Raw genomic sequence first — 23,964 nt, 5'->3', positions numbered from 1 at the left:
TCTAAATCTTGTCCAAAGGTATCTCTGAATCCGTTTTGCACTGACAGCAGTGACTGCAACTTCTCTATTTGACGTCTACATTTCGCGTGATCTACTGTGCTCTGTCTTTGTTCTGCAGTGGAGCTATGGAGCGCTTGTAAAGCTGCCTTTAAATCTGCGCATTGTCTTGTTAACTGTGCTACCTGCTGTTCTGTCTCTTCTCGTACCAAAATTACGCGCTGTGTATCTTGGTAGGCTTTATCGTACTAGGTCTGAAAGCTGCTGAGGGGAACTAGACAAGATGGTGTGCCCGTTTGACATCAGCCATCTCTTTATCTTTAGCTGCCAACTGTTCCTGGAGTTGCTTATTAATCTTTTCACAATCACTCTTGTTTCCCTCATTCTTCTCTTTCTCAACTAGCTGTCTGCGGAGCCTCCTCACGACCTCCTCTGTGCCTCGCAACTGTGCCAAACAGGACACTATTGCCATCGGCTTACGAACTTTCGCTGCATTCTTCTTATGTACCTCAGTTAGGTTGTCCCACCAGGTTTGTCCTATGCTTCCTGGGCCTGACTCATCATTTGAACAAAACTGGGACCAAAGGGGCCATCCTTTCCCCTTCAAATACTTCCTCAATTCCTCTTCCCATATGGGGCACTGCTCTGCTCTGTTGGTCGCTGTGACCTCAGGTTCCTGCGGATTCATTAGGCGTTCCATCGCTTTTGTGGCCATTGCTACTATTATGTCGTTTTTCCTACCGTTAATCTCTGTTTTCCTACCGTTAATCTCGGTTTTCCTACCATTAATTTGGGACAGGGGGAATAAGGCGGTGATTCGAACAACAGGTATGGCCTCGGCTACTTTACGGTTCACAATACTACCGATAGTTTTACGCAAAATCTAACGCATTTACCTTGTATCCCTGTTAGTACGCATGCAAGTTAATACACACTTCCGAATCTTGGTGATTTGATCGATACGGGCCTTACACTTGTGGTTTCTTTCACTTTTCCTCAATTGGATTTCTAATGCAAAGGTTTGTGGGTTCTCTCAGAGTGACAAAATCACTTCTAGGTTGAGTCCCGTCAGATGTCACCAATAATGTTGCTCTTTAAAGTCGCCAATATGATATGTTGTTATGTCCCACCAGAGTCGCCAATAATGTTGCCAATTTGCACCGGAGTCACCACTAATGTTGCTCTTTTTAATGAGTGGAATACTATCCCACCATTTGGCACCAATAATGTTGCCAAATTAACTAGATATGGCAGTTATTAATGATAATATTGCTTTTCAGAGTCGCCAGGTATCAAATGATACCACCACAAGGCTTTATCGGATATCGATCAAAGACCAAACAACCAGTTAGTCAGTTCAAGTTCAAAGATAGTTTATTTACACACAAGGATTACTTAGACATTCAACATAAAACACTACAAGTTAAACTACACCTAACAACTACAATAATCTATACTTAACTTCAGGGCAACCGGCTCTTTGCAGATGAACAAGGCCTTTGTTCGGATCTTGCGTGGCTGAGTAGAAGAAGTGGCTTTGTTTCTGCTGGGCTCATCCGTTGGTAGCGATCATTGGTCTTGAACTTGTCTTCTGGTCGTAATGCTACACTTGGTTTTAGGCGTAGGCCGGGGTCAAGAGAGACCGAACACATGGCTGTGTCTCTTTTTATCCCTCTGGGATTTTGCGCTCTTTGGGGCGGTCCTTAGCTTTGGACCCAATAATTCGACAGGCTTCAATCACTGCCTTCGATTTTGGCCAATAAAGGGGTGGGTGCCTTGATGGCTAGGTGTGCCCTGAGCAGTCATTGATCTTGGCTGTTTGGGCTTTCTTAGCAAAGGGAGTGGCGCCGGTTAGTCTGCATCTGTGTCGGTGACCTGAGTAGTCCTTTTGTTCTGGGGAAATGGGCCATTAGAATGCAAACAAGCGGGGGTTTCGATCGCGTCTAGCTATCTGGGTTGCAAATACAGACACAAGCTCTGAGTGTGTCTGAGTCCTGGGTTGGCCATAATTCCCATGGTCCTTTGCAGGTGGCCATCTGAGATGGCTACAGTATCAGGTTTGAAAATTTAAACTAAGTTTTGTATACATGTCTGGGATCAATCACATGATATGAATAACAATGGTAAATGCTCTATAATACAAGACAAAGGAAGTAGGGGTTTTATCAGTCACAGTGACAGCTCTGCTTTCTAATAGCATCAGATAATTACAATAGATTTGAATCAAGTGTATTACTCCTATTGAGATTTAGGTGAATCTGTGTCCTTTGCAGTTTTGTAAAATTATCTATATAGCAGTCACTCTGTAACAGATAAGACATACCACGCCCCCCCCCCCCCCCCACCCACCTACAACCTTTGTGTTGGTGTGTATACACCACTCTTCATTACATGAGAATTTATCAATATCTGTTGTGAAGGCATAACTTGAGTTGAAGAACATAATGGAACAGAAAATTGCAAGAGCTGTAAAGTTGTATAAACAGTAGGATTCGGTTTTTTTACTGGCAAACCATATGCTATAATGCTGTCACTACTGATTAAGAGACTGAAGTATAGGACCTAGCTTGGGCTGGAAATCATTCCCTGGCTTGTTTACAAGGATACTTTTTCATTTCTGTAGCATTCAAATCAACAGCATTCAAGTATGCTCAAATTTGCTACACCAAGGAGTTTATTGACACTACCCATAGAGATATTAGCAAAGTATGATGTTCTCCCCATTCCAGTAAGGACAGCAGGAATATGAGGGACTAGAAGATCAGGAACAAAAAAATAATCTGAATTACTTGCACTTATCCCAGAAATACTTACCCTAACGATGCTTAATGCAGTTACACTTGTTTGGTAGTTTGACTGGTAGTTGGGGCTGTTTAGCACAGGGCTAAATCACTGGCTTTAAAAGCAGACCAAGGCAGGCCAGCAGCACGGTTCAATTCCCGTAACAGCCTCCCCGAACAGGCGCCGGAATGTGGCGACTAGGGGCTTTTCACAGTAACTTCATTGAAGCCTACTTGTGACAATAAGCGATTTTCATTTCATTTCATATAAAGTAAATATGGAATGTTGCGATTATATTATTTTTACTGAATAAAAGGTTGATTATAAAAAAAGATTTAATGAACCGTATATATATCCTATAACTTCCAAAAAGAGATTTTGTCAGGATAGATAACTTAAAATACTCAACTCAGATTGCAGTGTCTTTCAATACACTAAGTGTAAACAATATGATTATAACAAGCTACCATATTCAGCATCATATCTGTATTGTATTCAATTAAAAGGAATTTTTTTTAAGAAATGCTTGTAAGCTAAGGATTCTATATGGGTAAATGTGAAGTCACTTTGAGTAGGGAGGAAAGCCAGTCATGGAAGGTGATGGAGAATCAATCATTTATTCTATCAATTGCGACACTCATAAGTTCTCATGCTCTTCTTGATCAACAAAATTAATGTGGAACTAATCTGCATGAAGAAAATACCACTTTAAAATAGCTAACTTTATACTTAACACATGAAGCCTCCAAATGTGCAAGAAATCCTTTATTTGTAGTTAATGGCCTATGTTTATCAGGGAAAATTATTCTGGAAATTTACCTTCTATAAACTAGCAACTCTGATCTTACTAATTTACACATGACCCAGAGGGCAGCACATTGCATATAAGATATAATTAATTCAAGAATGAGGCTTAAAATGAATTGCATTTTTATAAATGTTTAGTTAACACATGGAGTTCAATAAAATGCTGCTTATTCTCTGGTATTTTTAACAGGAAAAATGCATAGTTTACTTTCCAGCTGTTTACTTGTAGAGAGAATTAATGGAAAGAGACACAGGATAGAAATGTTTTGTAATTGTGCAGGGTATCAGGGTAGCCGCAGTGTATCCAAGTGAAATTTCCAATTGTCTTTGAACAGAAAATGTGACCACAGGTACAAAAACTGAAGATGGGCTTTATGCAAGAACGGATTACACAGGTACTCATTTCAATATCTTTTTTTTAATGTATTTTATTACAAACATGTATCAAATAAGGTTACAACAAATAAACACCCCAGGAAAAATACTTCCCAGCAATCAACTATACAGTCTGTCCAGATTTGTCCCTTTTTCACTCCTCCCCTTCCCCCATCCCCTCCAGGGACGAACAGCCCTGCAAACATGGTCACAAACATCCCTTATCTTCTCTAAAACTCCCCTGCAGAGCCCCTTAACTCATACTTTATCTTCTCTAACCACAGGAAGACATACAGGTCACCCAACCAAGCCTCTGCCCCGGTGACGATGCCGACTGTCACTCCAGCAAAATTTGCACCCGTGCAGAGAGGCAAAGACCACGATATCGGCCTTCCTCCTCTTCATGAGCTACGGCTACTCTGAAACCCCAAATGTCGCCACTAAAGTGTACGGGTCCTCCACCTCTTCCACAATCCTGGCTAAGACCGTGAACAATCCTGTCCAGAACCTTCCCAATTTTTCACAACCCTAAAACATGTGCTCGTGATTTGCCAGCCTCCGCCCACACCTCTCACACTCATCTGCTACCCCTGAAAGAAAGCACTCGTTCTTGCCCGAGTCATATGCACCCTGTGCACTACCTTGAACTGCATTAGGCTCAGTCTTGCACAAGAGGAGGTCCCATTTACCCTTCGCAGTGCCTCACTCCATACTCCCCAATTAATCTCCCCTACCAACTCCGCTTCCCATTCTCCTTGATCTTCATCACCCGCTCGCCTCCCTGTTCCCCAACCACTTGTATATATCCCCAATTCTTCCCTCCCTTTCCACATCCGGAAGCAGCAGTTGCTCCATCAGGGTGTATCCCGGCAACCTAGGGAACCCCCTCCAGACCTCGCAAAGTCCCTAACCTGCAGATACCTGAACTCACCTACCCTCGGCAGCTCGACACTCTTCCTGAGCTCCTTCAGACTGGCAAATCCTTCCTCCAAGTACAGATCCCTCACCTTGACCAGCCCCACTTCTCTCCATCTCCTATATACACGATCCATCGCCCCCCGGCTCAAACCCATGATTCTTGCACAGCGGCGATAGCACCGACATCCCTTCCACCATAAAATGCCTCCTCAACTGATTCCATACCTTCACCATGGACTGCACCACCGGGCTCCCTGAATACCTACTCTGAGTCATTGGCAACGCTGCCGTCACCATAGCCCTCAAACTAGACCCCTTACAAGATTCTTCCTCCATCCTAACCCACTCTACCCCTTCTCCTTCCCACCACCGCCGCACCTTGTCCGCATTCGCCGCCCAATAATAATGAAGCAAATTCGGCAATGCCAACCCTCTCGCTACCTCTGTCTCTGAGCAGGGTCCTCTAACCCTCGGCACCTTCCCCGCCCATACCTAGTCCGAAATGACCATGTCCACTTTCCGAAAAAGTCCTTTGGTATAAAGATCGGGAGAACCTGAAAAAAAACAAGAACCTCAGCAGAATATTCATTTTCACCACTTGGACCCACCCCGCCAATGTTAAGTGCAGTGTATCCCACCTCTTAAGATCCTCCCTGGTCTCCTCCACCAGCTTCGTTAAGTTCCACTTATGGAGCCCCATCCATTCCCTCGCTACCTGAATCCCCAAATACCTAAACCTATCCTTCGCCACCGTAAATGGCACCCCCCTAAATTAGCCCACTGTCCCAGCTCATGAATTGGGAAAACCTCGCTTTTCCCTATATTTAGTTTGTATCCCGAGAACCCTCCAAAACCTCCTCCGGAGGCCCAGAATCCTTCCCATACTCTCCAACGGATCCGAAACATACAACAAGAGGTCATCGGTATAGAGCAACACCCAATGCTCCCATGTCCCCTAATAATCCCCCGCCACTCTGCCAACCCATTTCAATATCTAACCCTTTTGTGTGATGTAGCGTGGGATTTAGCGAGGCCGTTAGCCCCTTATGTGTGGTGGGGCAGAGGAGGGTGCACATACCCCCTGATACTTCTGTAGGGAGGAGAAGGAGGCTTGTGTGCCCCAAAGCTTGTGAGGTGGGTCCTCTATGACCATGGGGAGGTGGGAGAGAGATCAGGGTGCCTTTTATAGGTGGTGCCCCGATCTCTGTGGAGCAAATCATGCTGGCTCTATCAGGCCCCACCCCACCAAAGTGACAGTGCAAACCACCCCACCCCGATTTGTTTTTTTTTGACAGTGTCAGAAGATCTGGTCAGAAAACTTGGGCTGTTTTTCTGGAGAGAAACACGCTGGTTTTCAGTCAGAACCTGACATTTTTGCCATTTTTTCAGCAACAGAAAGAAGCTTTGAGGTTATTTTCGAATAATCTTAGGAGCGAAGAGACATTCAAGACTTTTTACTCTTTCACGCCTATTTTTTTAGAAACCATTACAGAATATCACTTATTGTGATATTTTCATGATTCAGTGGGCTGAACTTAATGGGGAGGGGAGGCAGGGGAGGAAGTGTATTGTTTGCCCAACCACCACCTTGCAAGAGTCAGCCGGCAGCTTACGAACCTAAAAAAAAACACCCCGCAACGATAGTATGCTGCCAGCAGGCTAAAAGGCTGAGATTAGGACTTCCCCCCTCAGTTGAAGGAAGTCCACTAGGGCAATCCCAGCAGTACTAAAACTGAGCCGTGGGTGTTGCTGGCAGCAGTCCCATGAAGAGCAGCGATGGATTCTGCACCCAGGTAAGTCCTAGGCTTTTAGGGTATGAAGTGGTCTGCAGCCTAGTCAGGGGGCAGGGGAACAATGGGGTGGGTAACATCTTTGACAGGGGTGTTCCCCTTGCCCCTCCTCCTCCCCCCCCCCACCCCTCCCACCACCACCCCAAATAATTCCCCTCCCACTTCCCCATGCAAGCTGTCTTGTGGCTTGGGTAGCATGAAATGCTGGTCAATTGGCTTGGTGACAAATAAATTGCCCATTAATGTTTTTTGAAATGATGGGCAGGCGAATGATTTTTACACCTATACGTCTACTGTACTATGGAGACTGGGTTGGGAGTGGGCAGGAAGGCAGTGGGCTTGCTGCCATCCTATTTACCTGTCCTCCCTGCTAAATTGTAGAAATGGTCAGTGACCACTACAATTGTTCACAACATGCTGGAAAGGGGGAAATATTAGCAGGATTCCCACTTCTAATAACTCTTTCTGCAAAAGGGTGAAGATTTGATCGGGTTCAGATGCAAACCCCTGCACAGTTGAATCAGCCTGCCAAAGTTCACCGAACAGGTTTACATTAAAAATGGCCACTTGGATGAGATGATGGCGAAGAACTGGCATCCACAGAGTTAATACATCGCATGATTCAGCACCTCCAGGACAGCAATACAAAAAGTTGCTGGCCAATAACATTAAACCTGGATTGCTTTTGTGATCTCAGTTTCAGAAGTTAGATCTTGTTCTACTGATATTTCTCTTTGAAGTGCCTTCACTGAAATCTATTATACTTCTGCTGTGAACAATCTAACCTTAATGTCATGTTTTTTAAGATGAGGTTCATACAGAACCTCTTCTGATTCATAAATTCTTGTTTAAACTATAGTCTTTCATTATCCTTTATTTATTGCCTATTTTACATTTTATATTACCAGAAAAAAATGCCAATAAATTAGAAAAACCTGCCCGGGGACTATATATCCCATGTCCCAATCACTTGGATAATCTTTGTCTACATGGAAAATGTGAATACTTGATTAATAAACAGGAACCATCTTGCAGGTAATGTTTAGACAATACAGTAGCTAGTCAAAGTTTTGTGATTCTTTGTAAACATCCCTTCTTTCAATATTGTATCAATTTATTTTCTGTCCAATTATTCTCATTTTGCAGCTGTGAAGCAGGTTTTAAAGGACCACGCTGTGAACAAAAAGAGTTTAATGTTTTGTACGTAGTCCCTGGAGCTGGAAAACTTCAGTATGTCTTAATAGCATCCATCATTGGAGCTGTGCAGGTGGCCATCATTTTGATTGTAGTTCTTTGCATAACAAGGTAATCCTACTCAAATAACTTGACTAATTATTAATAAGTATGATAATCAAGCATTTTTCTGATCTTCATCCATTACCATCTTGTGCTGTCTAAGTGAGAAATGTTAGTCTTGAGAAGCATTGTCTCATTCAGGCACCTGGGTTCGGCATCAAGCACTCTCACAGATCCTGAGCAGCAGGAGCAAGTGCTCTGCACTGTTGTTAATCCTAGAGGCACTAGGCCTGGCTTGTATGTTCCTTAGTGACTGCACTATAATATTGAGGAGTCAAAGTTGCACTGCTAGTAAAGCAGTTATCCAGGAGTCATCCGTACCTGCAACAGCAGTGTGTGCACACAATAAAATCAGGAAATTGAAGAAATTTTGCCTGTTTCCACAGAGCACTGGAAATTTTATTTTGAAGGTAAATCGTAGAATAGTGGTGATTTTGCAGGACTAATAACCCGGAGGCATAGACAAGGACTCTGGAAATATGAGTTCACATCCCACCATGGTAGCTGGACAAAATTTACATTCAATTAATTAAATAAATCTAGAATGTAAAACTAGCCCCGTCATGACCATGAAATAACTGAAATATTGTTAAAAACACTAATATCCTTCAGCGCAGAAAATCTGCCTTCCTTAACATGGCCAGTCCATCTAACCTGCACATCTTTGGCCTATGGGAGGAAACCAGAGCACCCGGAGGAAACCCACACAGACACGTGGAGAATGTGCAATCTTCACACATGCAGTCACCCAAGGCCAGAATCGAACCCGGGTCCCTGGCGCTGTAAGACAGCAGTGCTAACCACTGTGCCATTGTGCCACACTTGTATCAAACCCCTACAGTAAAACTGAATAAGAACAAAACTGGACAGATCACTTGGTGTCAACCCGGGTGCCAAACACAACCAAAGCACCCTTTTCCCAGTCTGCCTTGCTAGTAGTTGGAGTTTGTACCAATATTGGAAGAGCTGTCCCACAGACAAGTCAAACAATGGCCTAGCATAGTCATGCTCACCAAACCATAGCTTACAACAAATGTCCCACATTCCTCCATCACTATCCCTGGTGTGCCCTGTTCCACCAGCAAAGGTGAAGAGCCAGTGGTACACAATTAGATAGGAGTGACTTTAGACCTAATGAAGTCTCTTGGCATTAGGTCAAACCTGGGCAAGAGAAGTTACTGAATACCACCTCCCACCCTTCCTCAACTGATGAATCAGTACTCCTCTATTTTGAACACCACTTGGAAGAAACACTGAGCACTGTGGGTTGGAAGGGTTCAGGCTATATTCTGGGTGGGGGATTTCAATGTCCATCACCAACAATTGCACCACTACTGGTGCCAGCTTGAAGGGCATTATGCAGCCACTGAGAGGACCAACAAGAAAGAAAAACCTCTTGCCATTGTCTTCACTAATCTACCTTTTGCAGATTCATCTGTCTTTGATGGGATTAACTACCACAAAGGTCCATATGGGAAAAAAGTCCCATCATCATACAGAGGACACACTCCATTGAGTTATATGGCATTACCATTGTAGCACAGAACAGCTCTCGCAACTTAAATGAGGAGATCCATGAGCCACTGTGGGCAATCAACAGCAGCAGAATTGTTTTCAACCACAATCTGTCACCTCACGACCCATCATATCTCTCACTGTACCATTACTAGTAAGCTAGTAGAATGAGGAATGTAGGAGAGTATGCCAGGAGTATCGGTGTACTTAAAAAGAGTTGCCAACCTAATGAAGCTACTACACAGGACTGCCTATATGCTAAATGGTTGAAGCAGCATATTATAGACAGATTTAAGTGGTCCCGCAACTAATAAATCAGACCAAAGCTATGCAGTCCTAACATGTCCAGTCTTGAATGGTGATCGACAATTAAATAAGCAATGGAAGGAGGAGGTCACAAAAACATCCTTGCCCTTGATGATGGAACCCAACATGTCAATGCAAAATACCTCCGACTGAGATTGTCATCATGATCAATGCCAGTTTTCAGCCAATTCAATTCACTCCATGTGATATCAAGAAAAGGCTGAGCGCACTAGATACAGGAAAGATTACTTGGCCTAGCAGTATCCCACTAGTTGTGTCCCTAGCAACGTTGTTCCAGTAGATGTACAACACTGGCACCTACTTGACAAAGTGAAAAATTGTCACCTACTTGACAAAGTGAAAAATATGTTTGTCCACAAATGGCAGGAAAAATCAACTTAAGGGCAGCACGGTAGTAATGTGGATAGCACAATTGCTTCACAGCTCCAGGGTCCCAGGTTCGATTCTGGCTTGGGTCACTGTCTGTGCGGAGTCTGCACATCCTCCCCTTGTGTGCGTGGGTTTCCTCCGGGTGATCCGGTTTCCTCCCACAGTCCAAAGATGTGCGGGTTAGGTGGATTGGCCATGCTAAATTGCCCTTAGTGTCCAAAATTGCCCTTAGTGCTGGGTGGGGTTGCTGGGTTATGGGGATAGGGTGGAGGTGTTGACCTTGGGTAGGGTGCTCTTTCCAGGAGCCGGTGCAGACTCGATGGGCCGAATGGCCTCCTTCTGCACTGTAAATTCTATGATTCTATGATCCAGCAGTCTTACACTCAATCGTCAGCAAACTGATGGACAGTGTTGTTAATAGTGCCATCAAATGACGCTTACATAGCAATAACCTGCTCATCAATGTTCAGTTTGGGTTTTGCCAGGACCATTCAGCTTCAGTCCTCAATACAGTTTGGTCCAAGGATGTAAAGTTACAGCTGAATTCTGGAGCTGAAAGTGACTTCCGGATACTTTTGTGACGGGGATGTGCTGAGATGTCACAAATCAGGTGGCTCTCCTCCCATGAACCTGAAAAATAGGCACTTTTCACCCAAAATAGCCTGCTAAAACATAGGAAAACCATCCCTGCACCGCTACCAGCAACAGTATGAGAGAGAAACAGCCATCCCAGAGGCCACGTGGAAACCAGGAGCGGAAAAAGCTGAGAGAAACAAACGAACAAGCCAGCCGACGCATGAGGCGGTGAAACTCGGGCCTCGCCAGAGCGAGATGGACTGGCCCGCCATGCAAGGAGACCCTCCCCACACACACACACACCAGGGGATGGGTGGAGGCTGTTTCTCTCAAGAGACGTGAGAGAACATCGGGAAGAGACAAAAGGAAATATTCAAGCTGTGGTCAAGGGTGCAGTTTCGGGAGCTCTGGCCACTATGCAGTTGGCCCTAGACAAGGCGGAGCGGTGACTGGAAACTCAGGAAAATACTATTGAACAGCTGTAAAAAGCCGCAACAGACCAGGGCGACCGGATTATTGCCCTAGTGAAAGAGGTGGCACGGCTGTTTGCGAAATAGGGGAGTCTGAACGAAAAAATTGACGACCAAGAGAACCAGTCGAGGCGCCAAAACCTACAGATCGAGGGTCTGCCAGAGTTGACCGAAGGGAGGAACCCCACGGACTATGTGGCCCAAATGCTGAACAACCTGATGGGGAGGGATAGCTTTCCCAACCCACCAGAAACTGACAGAGCACACTAGTCACTTCGCCCAGAGCCGGGGAACAGCCGAGGGCGATAATCACCAAAATGCACAGGTACCACGATTGGGAACGAATCCTGCCCTGGGCGAGACAAACTAAGAACTGTAGCTGGGCGGGTCACCCGGATTCGGGTCTACCAGGACATTGGGGCTGACCTGGCCAAGCGCCGGGCAGAATTCAATAGGGCGAAGGCCGTGCTGTACAAAAGCGGCGTAAAGGTTTGGGATGCTGTACCCAGCCAAGCTCTGGGTCACATTCCAAGGCTGGGAGCACTTTTTCGCAATCCTTGCTAATGTGGACAAACTTGTCTCATAGAACGGACTAGAGAAACGGCAGCAGGGACAGCTATGAAGAGCCACAAGAAGAGACTTTTACTTTCTACTTTCTGAATTGCCAACTGTGAACCACCATGTCGAACACTTTGCGCAGGATTGTACTGACTCGTCTGGGGACCAGGGAGGAAAGAGAGGAAAAAAGGAGCCAGGGCAGCAGAGCGCAGCAGCAGATAAGAAGCTCAGGGAATGGGTGACGGGTGGATGTCCAACCAACCTGGGAGGGGAGCCACCACACTAGCGGGGAAGCGAGCACAGGGAAACGTGAACGTGAGAGAGGCTGGGGCGCATCTCCTGCAAGGGGAAAGGCGCCTGGCAAGGGTAGGGCAAACATCGGTAAGAGAGGGCAACTGGGGGAAGAAACAGGGGGGAGGGAGAGAGCGGAACAGCTACTGGGAGGAGGGGAAGATGACTTGGGGGGGAGAAAACACCACAAGGGGAACTCTGGAAAAGAGGGAGCGAGGGCATTAGGCTGGCTACAACAGGCCATATGTGGCTCCTTGGCACAAAATGGCACTGTAAGAAACACTTTGGAGGGTCCCTGAACAAAGGCAAACCCCGGAGTGCAGGGGCTCACCCACATGGCATACACACAGCTGGCGGTCATGTTGGGTGGCCCCTGGACAAAGGGACACCATGAAGCGCAGGGACCTGACCTCATGGGAACAACGGTTAACGTGGCCATTTTGGACGGCCCCCTCACAAAAGGAAAACCCAGAGTGCAGGGGCGCGTACACCAGGGATGTATGGTTGATCCCGCAGGAGCGGGGGATGACAAACCCCCCCCAAATCAGGATAGTCACCTGGAACATCAGGGGACTTGACGTCCCAGTGAAAAGATCCAGAGTCTTCGCCCACCTGAAAAATTTGAAAGCTAACATAGTCTTCCTCCAAGGAACGCATCTGAGGGAGAAGGACCGACTAGATAAGGAAGGGCTGGGTGGGACAGACTTATCATTCCTGCTACGGGACAAGGCCCGGGGGGGTAGCCATACTGCTAAATAAGAGGACGATGTTTACGGTGACGAGGACGGTTACGGACCCAGGGGGAAGGTACGTCATGGTCCACGGTGTCCTTGACGGGGCACCAGTAGTACTGGTTAGCGTGTACGCTCCCAGCTGGGACGACACAGAGTTTGTTAAAAAGACCATGGTGGAAATCCCCTACATAGATACACACCGACTAATCATGTGGGGGGAGGGGGTTATATTACTAATAACCAGAATGGGGAGGTCTCACCCTCCACGTTCTGGAAGGCACTGAAGGCTGTGATCAGGTTTCAAATTATCACTTATAAAGCATGGACAGATGAGGAAGAGAGGGTAGCTAGGCAACAGCTAGTCGACTCCATGCTGAAAGCGGACCAGCGATACTCTGAGGCCTCGACCATAGAGCTCTGGCGAAGAGGATGAAGTTACAAATGGACTTTGACCTGCTCTCCGCGAGGAAAGCAGTGCACCAACTCCACCAGGCACAGGGGACCCTGTACGAGTATGGAGACAAGCCCAGCCGCCTGCTGGCTCACTAGCTGAGAAAGCAGGCAGCCACAAGGGAAATAGCCCAGATTAGAGATAACAATGGCAAATTAGTAGCGGAGACGGAATAGGTCAACAAAGCATTTGAGACCTTCTACCGGGGCTGTACACCTCGGAGCCCCCAGCAGGGGATTTGCGGATGGAGCAGTTCCTCGATGGACTGGACATGCCAGTCGTGGGGGAGGATAGGAGACAGGACCTGGAAGCACCACTAGAACTGGGAGAAGTCATGGAGAGTATTAACTCCGTGCAGGCGGGAAGGTGCTGGGACCGGACTGTTTCCTGGCTGACTTCTACAAAACATTTATGACGGAACTGGCCCCGCACCTGCGGGAGATGTTCACACATTCACTGGCGAGGGCACTTAAACACAAGCCTCAATCTCGTTGATACACAAGAAAGACAAAGACTCAACAGAATGCGGGTCCTACAGATCCATCTCACTGCTAAACTCAAACGTGGAAATACTGGCCAAGATCCTAGCCAAGAGGCTGGAGGACTGCGTACCAAAAGTGGTAGCAGAAGACCAAACAAGCTTTGTCAAGGATAAACAGCGAACATCAGGTGCCTTCTGAACGTGATCATGACCCCATCCGGGGAAAGAACACCTGAGATGATCATCTCCCTGGATGCAGAAAAGACCTTCAACACAGTCAAATGGAAGTATTTCATACAGGTGCTGGAGCGGTTTGGGCATGGAGCAGGGATCACCACCTGGGTGCAACTCCTGTACAACACAACTGCAGTGAGTGTACAGACAAATACCACCAGCTCTAAGTACTTCCAGTTGCATGTAGGCACAAGACAGGGATGCCCATTGTCCCCACTGCTGATCGCCCTAGCGATCGAATCACTGGCCGCTCACGCTTAGGGCTGCAAAGAACTTGAAGGGAATCCGGAGAGGAATTAGAGCACAGAGTCTCACTCTATGCGGATGACCTGCTCCTCTCCATCTCGGACCCGCAAAGCAGCATGGAGGGAATTTTGCCACTTTTGAAAGAGTTTGGAATCCTCCGAGCTCTAGTCACGGCACTTCCATCCCCACCGAATAAATACTCAACGAGCCCAGTGGTGGTAGCAACACTCTAGTAGTGGAACCAACCGCGAAGGCACTTCAGGCTAACCAAAATATCCGATAAGGCCCCGATCTGCAACAATCACAGGTTCATGCCGTCAACAATGGACGCCACCTTCAAAAAGTGGAGACAGGATGGTGGGACACCGACAGTTAGGGACTTCTACACTGACGAGGCTCGAGGAACTGACAGAGAAGTTCCAGTTGACGGAGAAGGGGGGAGGGAGACAAACTAAGGTACATGCAGGTCAAAAACTTCTTATGCAGGGAAACGAGGGCATATATACGACCACCACAACAATCATTGCTAGAGGACATGCTGGATGTGGACATCTTAGGGAACTGCGGTGACATGTAAGGGTGACTACTAAGGAGGGCTAACGCCCAACTGGACGAGATGAGAGAGAAGTGGAAGGAGAACTTGGGGTTTGAAATAGGGTGGGAACTCTGGAGCGAAGCCCTGCACAGGGTCAACTCCACTTCCACATGTGCAAGGTTAAGACCAAAGCAACTAAAAGTGGTACACAGAGCCCACTTAACCAGAACCGAATGAGCAGATTCTTCCCGGAGGTGGAGGACAAATGCGAACGGTGCCAAGGAGGCCTGGCCAACCACGCCCACATGTTCGGGTCTTACCCCAGACTTGCTGGGTTTTGGATTGCCTTCTTTGAGGCAATGTAGGTGGTTGGGATGAGGGTGGAGCCATACCCAAGAAAGCCAGTCTTCAGGGTCGCTGAACAGCCAGATCTATTCATGGGGAGGAGGGCCGGTGCTCTTGCCTTTGCCTCACTAATAGCCCGCTGGAGAATCCTGCTAAGCTGGTGGTCAGCAGCACCACCTAAAGCTGCAGATTGGCTGTCCAACCTAGCGGAATTTCTCCAAATGGAGAAAATTAAATTCGCCATCCAGGGTCAGAAGAGGGCTTCCACAGAACATGGGAGCCATTCACTCAGTTGTTCCAAGACCTGTTTGTAGCCTAAAAGCCAAAGAAAAGGAGAGAGTAGTTGTGATACAGCAAAGGCGGGCGGGGAGGGGGGAGGGGGGGTGGGGGGGGGGGGGGGGGCGGCGGGGGGGGAACAAAGAGCATGAAACCCAACCATGCCCAAAAAAATAGCAAGATATACGGCATCACACCAGCGCAACTGGAGCAGAGCACAAGAGCAGATGAAGGAAGAAGGCACGCTAGACTGCCGGGAAGTGCGGGTAGGGAATGCGTTGGTCAGGATGAAAAGGGTGAGAGGGGAGCAGGAGACCCAGCCAGAATCAAAAGACTACTGGCAAATGAAAAACAGGAAGCTGAAACCATTGTCAATAATGTAAGATGACGGATGTGTCTTCATTTATTTTTATTTTTTCATTTGTCTTCACATGTATGGCCACGCTTATCCTTGTTCTGTACATTACAAAATCCTCAATAAAAACACTTTTTTTTTTAAAGTGACTGCCCTTGAAGCACTTGCGTGAGTCTGACTTCAAAGGACAGGAGTAAAATTGAAGTCAATGGGAATATGGGGGAAATTTTTCCTCTGGCTGGAGTTATACCTAGCACAAAGAAAGATGGTTGTATAGTTGAAGGTCAATCATCTCAGCACCAGGATATAATTGTAGGAACTCTTCTTCCGCTGTTACATTAATGACCTTACCCCCATCATAAGGTCAGAAGTCGGGATGTTCACTGATGATTGCACAGTTCAGTTCGATGCACAACTCATCTGAAAATGAAGCAGTATATGCCTTCATGCCACAAGGCAAGAACAACATTGAGGCTTGGGCTGATAAGCGGAACTAATGTTTGTGCCACACAAGTACCAAGCAATGACTATTTCTAACAAGAAAGAGTCCAATCACCTCCAATTGATATTCAACAGCATTACCATTGATTAATCCTCCACCATAAATATTCTGGGGGTTACCATGTAGCTGAAAGAGCAAGTCAATGGTACGGAATTCTGCAGCAGTTAACTCACATCCTGACTCCCCAAAACATGTACACCATCTGCAAGGCATAAGTCAGGAGTGTGAGTTCTCCGAGTGAGCCAGAGAAGACACAACCAGAGTGAGACAGCAAAGAGTGAGTTTGGGAATTTGAATCTAGGTGGGAATTGAATCAAATCAAATCAGTAAGTCAGCTCCTTTTAAATTTCAGGAATTTAAATTAATTTAAATTAATTTAGAATTGTGCAGTGTAGGTTAACAAGGGCTGACCCACCCACTCACATAACTGGTTGGCAGTTAAGTGTCAGTCACTTTAAATTTACCTTGATTTAAAAACAGGCGGGGGAGGGGAGTCAGCTCAGGCCAATTTAAAAAGAGCAACATGTAACTCACTCCCAGTGAGTTCTCCCAGTGAGCCAGAGAAGACACAGCCAGAGTGACACAGCAAAGAGTGAGTTTGGGAATTTGAACAGCCAGATGTCGTGGTGCACATAGGCACCAAGGATACAGGTAAAAAACGGGACGAGGTCCTACAAGCTGAATTCAGGGAGTTAGGAGTTAAACTAAAAAGTAGGACCTCAAAGGTAATAATCTCAGGATTGCTACCAGTGCCACGAGCTAGTCAGAGTAGGAATTTCAGGATTGATAGGATAAATGCGTGGCTCGAGAGATGGTGTAAGAGGGAAGGATTCAAATTCCTGGGACATTGGAACTGGTGCTGGGGAGGTGGAACCAGTACAAACCGGACGGCCTGCACCTGGGCAGGACTGGAACCGATGTCCTGGGGGGGGGGGGGGGTTTGCTAGAGCTGTTGGGGAGAGTTTAAACTAATGTCGCAGGGGGAATAGGAACCGATGCAGGAAGTTGGAAGGTAGTAAAACAGGGACAGAAACAAAAGGCAATAAGGGGGAAAGTGTAAGGCAGAGAAGCCAATCGTCAAAAATCAAAAAGGGAGACAGTACAAGGTACAGTGACTGAGGGGAGCTCAGTGAATAGGACCAGGAATACTAAAAGGAATAAAACTGGAAGTAAAAACATTAATGGTGAGCGACGCGACAGGTTGTTACATGAAGATATGGGTTCAACGACAAGGAAAATTAGGAGAAAAGTTAAGAGGAAATATAATTTAGGAGAGGTTACTGATCGACGTGTTAAGATTCAGAAGAGGTTAAAAAAAACATCATAAGTCTACTTTACCTGAATGCCCGTAGTATTCAGAATAAGGCAAATGAGTTGATGGCGCAAATCATCTTCAATGACTATGATTTAGTGGCCATTACTGAAACATGGTTAAAGGATGGTCACGACTGGGAGTTAAATATCCGAGGGTATCAAACCTTTTGGAAGGACAGAGTGGATGGTAAGGGAGGTGGTGTAGCTCTGTTATTTAAGGATGACATCCGGGCAACAGTAAGGGATGACATCGGTGCTATGGAGGATAAGGTTGAATCCATTTGGGTGGAAATCAGGAATAGTAAGGCAAAAAAGTCACTGATAGGAGTAGTCTATAGGCCACCAAATAGTAACATTATGGTGGGGCAGGCAATAAACAAAGAAATAACTAATGCATGTAGAAATGGTACAGCAGTTATCATGGGGGATTTTAATCTACATGTCGATTGGTTTAACCAGGTCGGTCAAGGCAGCCTTGAGGAGGAGTTTATAGAATGTATCTGCGATAGTTTCCTAGAACAGTATGTAATGGAACCTACGAGGGAACAAGCGGTCCTAGATCTGGTCCTGTGTAATGAGACAGGATTGATTCAGGATCTCATAGTTAGGGATCCTCTCGGAAGGAGCGATCACAATATGGTGGAATTTAAAATACAGATGGAGGGTGAGAAGGTAAAATCAAACACTAGTGTGTCGTGCTTAAACAAAGGAGATTACAATGGGATGAGAGAAGAACTAGCTAAGGTAGACTGGGAGCAAAGACTTTATGGTGAAACAGTTGAGGAACAGTGGAGAACCTTCCAAGCGATTTTTCACAGTGCTCAGCAAAGGTTTATACCAACAAAAAGGAAGGAAGGTAGAAGGAGGGAAAATCGATCGTGGATATCTAAGGAAATAAGGGAGAGTATCAAATTGAAGGAAAAAGCATACAAAGTAGCAAAGATTAGTGGGAGACTAGAGGACTGGGAAATCTTTAGGGGGCAACAGAAAGCTACTAAAAAAGCTATAAAGAGTAAGGTATATTATGAGAGTAAACTTGCTCAGAATATAAAAACAGATCGTAAACGTTTCTACAAATATATAAAACAAAAAAGAGTGGCTAAGGTAAATATTGGTCCTTTAGAGGATGAGGAGGGAGATTTAATAATGGGGGATGAGGAAATCGCTGAGGAACTGAACAGGTTTTTTTGGGTCGGTCTTCACAGTGGAAGACACAAATAACATGCCAGTGACTGATGGAAATGAGGCTATGACAGGTGAGGACCTTGAGAGGATTGTTATCACTAAGGAGGTAGTGATGGGCAAGCTAATGGGGTTAAAGGTAGACAAGTCTCCTGGCCCTGATGGATTGCATCCCAGAGTGCTAAAAGAGATGGCTAGGGAAATTGCAAATGCACTAGTGATAATTTACCAAAATTCACTAGATTCTGAGGTGGTCCCGGCGGATTGGAAATTAGCAAACATGACACCACTGTTTAAAAAAGGAGGTAGGCAGAAAGCGGGTAATTATAGGCCAGTGAGCTTAACTTCGGTAGTAGGGAAGATGCTGGAATCTATCATCAAAGAAGAAATAGCGAGGCACCTGGATGGAAATTGTCCCATTGGGCAGACGCAGCATGGCTTCATAAAGGGCAGGTCGTGCCTAACTAATTTAGTGTAATTTTTTGAGGACATTACCAGTGCGGTAGATAATGGGGAGCCAATGGATGTGGTATATCGGGATTTCCAGAAAGCCTTTGACAAGGTGCCACACAAAAGGTTGCTGCATAAGATAAAGATGCATGGCATTAAGGGGAAAGTAGTAGCATTGATAGAGGATTGGTTAATTAATAGAATGCAAAGAGTGGGGATTAATGGGTGTTTCTCTGGTTGGCAATCAGTAGCTAGTGGTGTCCCTCAGGGATCAGTGTTGGGCCCACAATTGTTCACAATTTACATAGATGATTTGGAGTTGGGGACCAAGGGCAATGTGTCCAAGTTTGCAGACGACACTAAGATGAGTGGTAAAGCAAAAAGTGCATAGGATACTGAAAGTCTGCAGAGGGATTTGGATAGGCTACGTGAATGGGCTAGGGTCTGGCAGATGGAATACAATGTTGACAAATATGAGGTTATCCATTTTGGTAGGAATAACAGCAAAAGGGATTATTATTTAAATGGTAAAATATTAAAACATGCTGCTGTGCAGAGAGACCTGGGTGTGCTAGTGCATGAGTCGCAAAACGTTGGTTTACAGTTGCAAGAGGTGATTAAGAAGGCAAATGGAATGTTATCCTTCATTGCTAGAGGGATGGAGTTTAAGACTAGGGAGGTTATGCTGCAATTGTATAAGGTGTTAGTGAGGCCACACCTGGAGTATTGTGTTCAGTTTTGGTCTCCTTACTTGAGAAAGAATGTACTGGCACTAGAGGGTGTGCAGAGGAGATTCACTCAGTTAATCCCAGAGCTGAAGGGGTTGGATTACGAGGAGAGGTTGAGTAGACTGGGACTGTACTCGTTGGAATTTAGAAGGATGAGGGGGGATCTTATAGAAACATATAAAATTATGAAGGGAATAGATAGGATAGATGCGGGCAGGTTGTTTCCACTGGCGGGTGAAAGCAGAACTAGGGGGCATAGCCTCAAAATAAGGGGAAGTAGATTTAGGACTGAGTTTAGGAGGAACTTCTTCACCCAAAGGATTGTGAATCTATGGAATTCCTTGCCCAGTGAAGCAGTAGATGCTCCTTCATTAAATGTTTTTAAGATAAAGATAGATAGTTTTTTGAAGAATAAAGGGATTAAGGGTTGTGGTGTTCGGGCCGGAAAGTGGAGCTGAGTCCACAAAAGATCAGCCATGATCTCATTGAATGGTGGAGCAGGCTCGAGGGGCCAGATGGCCTACTCCTGTTCCTAGTTCTTATGTTCTTATGATGGAATACCTCTCCACATGCCTGGTTGAGTGCAGCTCCAACAACACTCAAGAAGCTTGACACCAACCAGGACAAAGTAGCCTGCTTGATTAGCATACCATCCACCACCATAAACATTCACTCCCTCCACCATAGGAACATTTACAAAATGCACAGCAGCAACTCACCAAGACTCCTTTCCAAAACTTTGTTCTCACACACTCAGGAAACAAGGGCAGTAGGCACACCGAAACACTACCACTTATACATTCCACATGGACTGCAATGGTTTAAGAACAATGTTCACACTCCATGAATAATGGGAACACAAAGCTGCTGATTTGACTACAGACTTGGCTACTAATTTGTAGTTCTGTCGGCCCTGATTATTCATAATTTAATGTCTAAGCTTTTGGACTTCTTGCTAGTTTATTATTAAAATATCCAAAGTTTTGGAGAAGTGAAACTCAATACACCTTGAATTCTGATTGAAAATTACATTGATGGGGTTAAAACTAGAGTGCATTTACATTGCAATTGTAACTGGTTCTTCTATAAACCAAGCGGCATGTGAAAGGACCTGTCTTTCCTGTTCTATATATAATGGCTGATTTGAAATTAATTGGAAAAGGATCGTTGTTATTTTTAGCACTCTACTTGCTACTTTATGTAACAAAAAGGGTTGAATCACATTGTTCGCTGTCAAGTCATGCCACCAGGACCATAAACTGGAGCCAACTTCACTCCAGTAGGCAGCAGGATCCTGGAGAGTCATTTTGCCACTGTCCGATTAATGACTGTGTCCTGCCTCCTAATGCTGCCGGCCCAATCAGTGAGCCAGCAGCTCAACAGTACCACTGATACAAGTGGCCATCACTAACGCTTCAACGTCTGGAAGGGAGCACATCAATGGTGAAGTGCCTTTGAAGAGATTACTTTGTTTGGTGAAAGAGGGGGTGGGGGGGGGGGGGGGAGCGGGTTGGGGGTAAGCCAGGCGGAGCCAAGTCCAGGCAGGCCCAGGGGTTCAGGGTTGTGGTGCACTGGCAGGTTTATTGCTGCAGAGGCAGCCATTGATGCCAAAAGTGATCCTCCATGGGCCGTCAAATGCCGATCAAGGAAGCCCCTACCCCAGAGAATCCTGAGTGGTATCTGCACATGGAGGCAGACCCTCCCAATGAGGGAAAAATGGCTGGAAGTGGCACTTAAATAGCCACATATGTGAAACCGCGGGCGGTACAGTGGCACAGTGGTTAGCACTGCTGCCTCACAGCGCCAGGGACCCGTGTTCAATTCCAGCTTGGATCACTGTCTGTATGGCGTTTGTACATTCTCCCCGTGTCTGCGTGGGTTTCTCCCGAGTGCTCCGGTTTCCTCCCACAGTCCAAAGATGTGCGGGTTAGGTGCATTGGCCATACTATATTGTCCCTTAGAGTCCAGGGATGTGCAGGTTAGATTATGGGATTACAAGGGTAGGGAGGGGTGGTTGGGTGAGTGGATATGGGTAGAGTGCTCATTCGAAGTGTCGGTGCAGACTTGATGAGCCGTATGACCACCTTCTGCAGCATAGGGATTCTATTAGCTGCCCGCTAGGCAGCAGTGCCACTAAGGTGCCTGCAGCTGGCAACATGCCTTGGTGACTGAGAGATATCGGGCTCCTCTCCTGACACTTCTCCCTAATGCCAGCCCATCACCATCAGGCTAAGGAAGTTCAGCCTACAGGAGAAGAATTGTTAGCCATGATTTGTACTCCTCGTCATACAGCTGGAAAACCTGCATGTTGTGCATTACAGTGAGAACAAGTTTGGTCTTGATGTGATAATTAGCTTGCCTAACACTCTCTAGTGAGACTCACACATGAAGGATCGGTAGTAGGGTAAGGTGCCTGTGGACTGCTGATGTCCACAGGCACCTCATAATGGTGTGTATAATGGTGTTCTTCATTATAGGCCTTGGTTTTTCAACTATATTCCAAATAAAGCAATTACTAATTTAGCTGAACCTGAACAGGCTAAATTTCCTGCTCTGTACATATAAGTTGCACTCATTGATCAAAGATAAAAAACATAGAATCAGAATTTTTTGTATCAAAACAATCAGGTATATATTAAAAGATTCAAACCGCTTCCACAATACACTGTGGTTCTTAACTATTTATTCTGAGTTAGAAATGTGCTGCAGAAATGTATAAATTGCTTTGAAGTAATAGATAATTTTCCTACGCTATGAATTAGTAATATTATTCTTATCTGCAGAAAATGTCCTCGGGGCAACAGAATTCAAAGACAGAAGCAAAATGCAACACATTACAGTTCCGACAACACAACAAGAGCATCAACAAGATTAATTTAAAAAAAGCATGATTGTACAGCTGCAAAAATAATTAGACACCATTTGGACTATTATCATACAAAATGGAACAACACATGTTGCCTTGCATTTGTGGTATACTACACCAATGAATACATATACTACAGTTATATTTGATTATGTCTGGATATATTTCAAATAGTATATACTGTCTTGATGTGTTTTTCTGTAACAAAAATAAATGGTTAACGATTTATATCACAATATCGATTTAATTTGCACATGAAGTACTATAAAGCTGGACTAATGGAAAATAAATACTTCTGTGATGTTTCTGAATTTTTTAAAGATGAAATGTGCTTTGGATTTTTGTTTTTAAAAAGCAAGCAATTTGTAATGCTCAGTCAGATATTACCTATCTTAAGTAAAGAAGATAAAGATTCTATGCTGTTAATTGAAAATTAATTTTGGGAAGCTATGAGTTAATGACCAGAGATTCTACCATAATTTTTTACTCACTTGTTACCAAGAGCGGTGAGCTTTCTAAGGGCAATGCTATTTACCTGAATCCAGTAGTATTGTATACAAGACAGTGGAACACACCATAACAAAAAGAACTCAGTCAACAAGGCTCTCTCAGTTTAGACAGATAAACTATAATAAGTGTCATTAGTGAAGTATCCTATTTTATATTGTGTGTGCTTTTGCACTAGCATAACTCAAAATGCACCTTTTACATAAACACCGGAACATACATTATAAGCAACTTTTACCAATTGGTTACAGGTCACCCAGGTTGGTTAGTCAGAAGTAATGGTTTAAATGTATTGCATTGACCAAAGTGGTAGTAACTAGAGGATCACACATGTACTTTTTGATAATGACAAAGAATAGTTAGGGCATTGTTTTGCTCTGTTATGGATCCTCATTTGAAATATACATTTCCAGTGCTAATGTTTCATAATAAGATGACAAAAATAAAAATATTACTTCAGCAATAAGGACTTTTGAATTGTTTTCTTAGTCTCTGTTTACTGTCACTCAATCATGCCTTTCCTCATCCTAGTCTGAATCCAAGCCTGAAAATTGGAAACCTGAATTGCATCTTCAGGATTAGGCATAATTAACTGAACATTCAACTAGATTATTTTTTGATCTAGCATAGTCCTAACAGGGTTTAACCACAGGTAACATATGCCCTGGCATTTGCTGAATAATCCCTA

At 45.1% G+C, this 23,964-nt stretch overlaps 1 protein-coding gene across 1 annotated transcript in view; it reads left to right on the top strand.

Moving 5' to 3' along the window:
- tmeff2a (transmembrane protein with EGF-like and two follistatin-like domains 2a) overlaps positions 1 to 23,742 on the top strand; it is a 194,112-nt gene extending 170,370 nt beyond the window's left edge. The window contains exons 7-10 of the mRNA XM_072478609.1: positions 3,921 to 3,980; positions 7,577 to 7,703; positions 7,815 to 7,973; positions 22,687 to 23,742. Of these exons, the coding sequence (XP_072334710.1) occupies positions 3,921 to 3,980; positions 7,577 to 7,703; positions 7,815 to 7,973; positions 22,687 to 22,783 (443 nt within the window). The 3' untranslated portion in view covers positions 22,784 to 23,742. The remainder of the gene's footprint in view (positions 1 to 3,920; positions 3,981 to 7,576; positions 7,704 to 7,814; positions 7,974 to 22,686) is intronic.
- The last annotated feature ends 222 nt before the right edge of the window (positions 23,743 to 23,964 follow it).

Source organism: Scyliorhinus torazame, chromosome 2, assembly GCF_047496885.1.
Source record: "Scyliorhinus torazame isolate Kashiwa2021f chromosome 2, sScyTor2.1, whole genome shotgun sequence".
Classification (NCBI taxonomy): Eukaryota; Metazoa; Chordata; class Chondrichthyes; order Carcharhiniformes; family Scyliorhinidae; genus Scyliorhinus; species Scyliorhinus torazame.
Note: the sequence above shows the minus strand (reverse complement) of the source record. Positions and strands in the feature narration are given on the sequence as shown.